The sequence below is a fragment of the Engraulis encrasicolus genome, chromosome 15 (genome assembly GCF_034702125.1).
Source record: "Engraulis encrasicolus isolate BLACKSEA-1 chromosome 15, IST_EnEncr_1.0, whole genome shotgun sequence".
Classification (NCBI taxonomy): Eukaryota; Metazoa; Chordata; class Actinopteri; order Clupeiformes; family Engraulidae; genus Engraulis; species Engraulis encrasicolus.
Window position 1 is genome coordinate 470993 of NC_085871.1, and position 6000 is coordinate 476992.

The window sequence follows — 6000 nt, forward strand, 5'->3', positions numbered from 1 at the left end:
CGGACACGTCTTTTCTTTACAGATTGCCCCTTTGGCTGACTGATTTTATGGGGCGTTCTTATTTCAGTAGTATAGTTAGTTCAGCTATCTCGCTCCGTGCATATGTTTTAATAACACTTCAGTCGCATTAAGTAAATGTTTTTTTGCAAAGCAATAACTTTGGCAAAAGGCGGCAGATTGGAACTTGCTGCTGCAATTCTAGCGCGAGAGACGGTGCACTGCTCTACACGCAAAGCTAGGATGGACACGCAGGAATCCCTGTCATTTGCTTACTGCCTAAAAACGTTTAATACGTTCCTGGCATGTTTAAGCCCACATAAAAGTAACCTGCAACCAATTGGCTACACATTCTGACAGAACAATGGACGGAAATCCCAAACTTGATGTTGATTTCCCCCCATTAACAAACTGCTGTTAAAGTAGGCAGACACCACGCTATTCTGCATGACTGTTTGGTTAACTTTACCTGAAAGCTAGCCGATATCAAATGAAATGACAGCTTACCTCCGTTTTGTAAAAGGCATTGTATCTAGCCTACTAACTTTGCACATTGAACATGAAGCATGGAGGACAGGCTTGAAGTAGTGACAAACTTGAAACTCGAAGCGGATAGGAGTAGTTCTAGCTGTGAGACAGAGCAAGCGTTCCGGACCGCTCAACTGTTGCAAAGTTGCAACGTTGCTACAAACTCAAATTGTGGTGTCTCGCAGCGCATGTGCAGAATGCAGATGCATAATAACTGAAATAATGCGGGAGTCCTTAATCTTATTTTGTGTTGCTATCATTGGAAAACTTTCATAAAAATATGATATTTCAAGAAGAGGTGAAAATAGCTGAACTGTGAATACATTGAGGGTGGGGCAGCAGGAGCGCAGCTCCGTTTGGCTGTCCCTCCGAGGTGAGGAGGCGGAGCTGCGCTCCGGAGGGCTCCGCCCCAATTTAAACCCTGGTTGTTACCAACCATCTGGAATATTGTCAATCGCTTAGCTCTGGAAAGGCATAGGTGTGTTCAAAACAGCTCGAACCTGATTGGAGAATTCACATGGCTTTTTTAAAATCACGTACTACTTCGACCACTGACTTGCATGTACCCTGCCCCGCGATCCCACCCCGCGATTCTGATTGGACAGGCTGTGAAATATCTGATTCCATTTGGGCTTGTCTAATTATTACTCTCGTGCGAGCTCACAAAGTTTAACGAAGATACACAAAGCACGAAGGGTCTGCGTGAGAGCCAGGCTAGATGGAAGGGAGAGAGAAACTTGATATTGGCTCGCTGCTTTACATTACATCTGACATAAATATCAAGTGACATGGTTAGACATGTGTATTAGTTACCAAATGTAACCAAAGTTATCAGACATTTTGCCGACGCGCTGGAAATGTAACTAGTGTATGTCGCCACGGTGACAGCTTGCAACCTCTGAACGATGTTCAAGTTGCCACGCTATGGGATTTATTTTGTTTAAGAAAAAAGCAGGATGCACGCTCAACACCTTCTAATAGACCTACTAGATACTCTGTGCTTAACTTTGTCGATGAATAAACTCAAAGTTGACAGAAAAATGAATAAAAGAAGCACTCATCAGATTCCTTTTGTGAGAGGGAAAGAGAGAATGCGTGCCTGCCTGTGAGAGTGGGTTTTTTTGCCTCGCTGCTGGCAGCAGCATAATGGTTAAGGAGATGGGCTTTAGATCAGAGGGTTGCTGGGTCGAGTCCCTCCCTTAAATATCTGTAAGTTGCTTTGGATAAAAGCGTCAGCTAAGTGTAATGTAATGTAAAGGGTATTGCTGCATGGACAGGAGAGCTCTCATTTGCCGCCTCCCATAATTGAACATAATTATGAACTCATACAGTTTAAATGACCATGCGGATCAATGGAGGTTATCAGCTCAGTTGTTGTCAATGTGAGAGAAATAACAGGCACTTCAATCAATGGCAGGTTGCCACGGTGATGAAGTTTGCGCTGCAACCCTTTTGGCACAATGTTTGCATTTGTTAGTGCTGAAACATGGCCTCTACCCACTGTGGTTTGGACGGCCTCATAGCTGCCCATTCAGAAGAGGCACTTCCACGCTTTTTAATTAAGGCCTCAGGAAGGCAATTTCCATACCACAGAGCCACACAGGCATCCTACATCATACATGTTCACATCCTCCTCACACCTCTAATTCATTACATTACGTTACATTTAGCTGACGCTTCTATCTAAAGCGACTTGCACGTATTTAGGTTCAGGGTATTGGTTACAGGCCCTGGAGCAATGTAGGCTTACTAGGCGCCTTTCTCATGGGCACTTCAGCCATGGATGAAGGTGCTGGCAAGGGTGGGATTTGAACCTGCAACCCTCTGATCTAAAGGCGAGCGCTCTAACCACTGAGCCATGGCTTCCCATGTGTGTGGTGACTGTATGTGTTGCTGCATGTAGGTGTTTACATTCTACCTTCTATCAATTCATTGTGAACTATTCAATTTAACAAAGAAATATCAACAATATCCACCAGGTACAAACACAGCAATGCAACCAATGCCTTATGTAGCCAGATGTTGAATGTGTTTTTTTTAACACATAGTAACTGCACGGTTATGAAAGAGGCTTCATTTCAGACTACTGCACAGATCTACACCTGTGGAGCTGGAGCTCTAGGTAGCCGACAAGAGGTGTGCGTGCGTGCGTGTGTGCGTGCGTGAATGCCTGCCTGTGTGTGTGTGTGTGTGTGTGTGTGTGTGTGTGTGTGTGTGTGTGTGTGTGTGTGTGTGTGTGTGTGTGTGTGTGTGTGTGTGTGTGTGTGTGTGTGTGTGTGTGTGTGTGTGTGTGTGTGTGTGTGTCCAGCTGGTTGGGAATTAGGTGGAAGTGCATTGAGGTGTACAGGGAACAGAACAGATGCCTAGGCCAGGCTGGTCTTTGGGCAGCATGGGTTCTCACCTTCTGAGCAGCCTTGGAAGGGCCCTTGTTCTTGCTGCCTTTAGGGCGCCCCCTCGGTCGTTTGGGGACAGGCTCACCGGTGGGCTCCTGAGGAGAAGAGGAGGTGAACACAGGCAGGCGGATGAGGACAGGAAACAATGCCACGGCCCACTGCTCCCCCACCCCAACCCACCTCCCTCTGAAAAGACCAGTCCTCTTTCCAGCAGCACAGTCGCTTTAATGGTGAACACACATTTGCATGATGGCCTACAAGTCAAGACCAAAAGAGGGGCAAAGGTTGAACATGTGTGCGTCTGCGTCTGTGTGTGTTGCCATGTAGGTGTTTACATACTACTTTCTATTAATCTGGGTCCATGCATGTGTGTACACTTGTGAATGAACTGAAGTTGAAAGTTCTCCTGGCAACTACCAACTATAGCATGTACAGTAACTAGGCACATAGGGGATGTAAAACGTTCTGTGGAAAATGACATTGATAATTGAAATAACGGTTATCCATGGTTATGGTTATATATTTGCATAATTTCCAAGACATTGTCGATAGCTTTGTTGTTAATCGGAAATGTCAGCTGCACACTCACGTGATGTCTGTAAAAAGACTAGGTCTGTGTAGAATGCTTAACGTTGTGGATATATGCATTTCTATGGACTTAATTGCAAGGAGATATGTGCGTCTTCTTGAACATGCAGATTACTTTATCTGTTATTTTTGTATGGTTTTCGCAATAATGACTCAGTTTCACTCACAATGGGCTGTGTATGATCAAATGACCTAAACATTAGAAAACAGTTGAAATTCCCCTGTAAAATATTGAGTAACATCCAAAACTGCAATAGGCTACCTAACGAAGTGATCCCAACTACTTGACATCCCTTCACGTGATCTTTAAAAAGTAGTCTACTGTAAACATAACAATATCCCGTCCACAAGATGCGGTTGTGGCGATACAGTGTGGCAAACGTGCACATGCAAACAAGCACCTACTGGGTAAAAAAAGTGAGCGCAATAACATCTGACAGTGTAATATGTTCAGAAGTAATCAATTTTAACTGCACAATAGAGTAAAGTATAAACAAACCAGAGTAAAGTAGGCTATAAACAAACCAGCCAAACTATACAACAAAATAGAAATGGTTGAGCGAACAATCGGTTTTCAAAAGATCTGTGGAACAACGGACACACACTGCCATGCATCTATAGGCTACATCGCATATATCGCTGAAATTCCAATCATGGCTAACTGCAGATATAACAAAGACCATCTTATGTTTGCTGTACAAATACGACAGGGGTTGATTTGTTTAGAATAGTGTGCCACACCTCCGTCAAATAATCACCGACGCCTTTTTCTTCTAAAAGTTCGCCAGCGATATCAACAAGCGCAACAATAACAGCAGATTACAGTGTGAATGTAAACTGCAGCTTGGGCTATAGGGGAAACGTATGTGGCAAGTGTGCAGCCCGAGCTGGATGACAACAGCAGCCCCGTGCAGTTCAAGAACACAGGCAAACTCATCAATTGCTGTATAAACCTTCTTCTTCCACTACCTTGCCTGTTTTACGCAATGTTTACAAAGCTTACTACACGTGCTAAAACAGCGAGGCAGACCAACAACCACAGTAGATAGACTTAATTGTTCAATAAAGACTTTAACATAACACTGACTTGAGGTGGCTTCCTCGGTCTACCCGGTCCCCTCTTCGGAGTCTCAGCCGGCGCAGGCTGCTCCTGGGATCCGGTGGCTTCGCCGGCTTCCTCACCCTGGGCACTCATCGTGACTTGGATCGAGCTGTAATCTCTTGCACCTTCTTGCTCTCAGACACCGCTGATTCCTGCACACCGGACGTCCTGGTGTGGAACACAAAACGGGTTCCTTGTTCCTTTAAAAGCTAGAGCCGGTGAAATTAAGTGTAAAAATGGTATAGGACCCCAATAGGTGAGTATTGACAAGAGGAACGCGTGCGTAAAACAAAAACAAAAAAAATGGTAAAGATGGGGAGAGCCTTCAATGTATTATGAATAGCACGTGCTGTCCAGTTCAGTGTTTGGCACACAAAAATGTCTTCTCTTTAGAACTGGGTGGGGGTGGCTTTAGTAATAAAATAAGCCAGTGATCGATTGGAATTTAGGTTTCGTCTGAACAACTGAGTGCGATGCATTTGCAAAGAAAATGTGACGGTGCACTGTCAAATCGACGCGCCGACAAGTCTGCTGCGGAACTTCAAGAATCACGGGGACAAGATTTTTTTGCACGCATTGGTTTAAAAAACAAGTTGGTATTTTAAATACATCTCCGCTATCCATACGAAACCAGTCCTCCACTGACCGAATGAGGATGAGGTATATTTAAAAAAAAAAAAGAAAAAGAAAGAAAGAGGGGTAGAGCGAGAGGGAGAGGGAGAAAGAAAATCAGTTTTCCCGTGGGTGGATAACACGGGGAGGGGGAGGCACCAGAGGCGCAAAAAAGCTGGGATTGGAGAGGGGCCAGAGAAAACAGGAGAATTTCGGCGGCGTTAAGAGGAGAGAGCACATTGAGACAAACTCACGTGTCCAGCACCATTCATGTTACTGGCGACAGTCCAGAGAGTTTAAAGAGACAGAAAGCAAAAGCGCCTGCTTGCGTTCCTTGCTTAGCCTATTATTCCTCCGGAATGATTTTGAACGACCACAACGAGTCATTTAGTTGTTATAATGTATATTAATGCCACAACCATCAACTGCAGAGGGAAACATTATCAACATATTAGCAGGCCTAGATAAAGAAATATTTTCCCCAAACTTTCCCATTTTTGTTTAATGACCTTTTCCATCCATTTAGCCTATATTGTAGGTTATCGTTTGGTTTAACGAGGAAACCCATAAAGTAATAACGACATAATAAATGTCTTATTGTTATATTTTGGTGATGACGAGATGGTGATTCTAATGATGGTGATGACTTTAGCCTTTATGTTATTTACAACTGCATCAATACAACAATTTTTGAATATTTTCCCCGGAAAAGTTTGGGCACAAATAACTCTTAGAAAAGAATGCCAGCGTATATGTTTCCGTGGTGGCAGCTGCATTTTC

The 6000-nt window shown here is 44.0% G+C and overlaps 1 protein-coding gene across 2 annotated transcripts in view; it reads right to left on the reverse strand.

Moving 5' to 3' along the window:
* The window catches only part of hmga2 (high mobility group AT-hook 2), a 42437-nt gene extending 37191 nt beyond the window's left edge, over positions 1–5246 (reverse strand). For both annotated transcript variants that reach the window (XM_063217838.1, XM_063217837.1), the window contains exons 1-2: positions 4594–5246; positions 2927–3013 (exon numbers count right to left, since the gene is read on the reverse strand). In XM_063217838.1, the coding sequence (XP_063073908.1) occupies positions 2927–3013; positions 4594–4701 (195 nt within the window). In that variant the 5' untranslated portion in view covers positions 4702–5246. The remainder of the gene's footprint in view (positions 1–2926; positions 3014–4593) is intronic.
* Between the last annotated feature and the right edge of the window lie 754 nt (positions 5247–6000).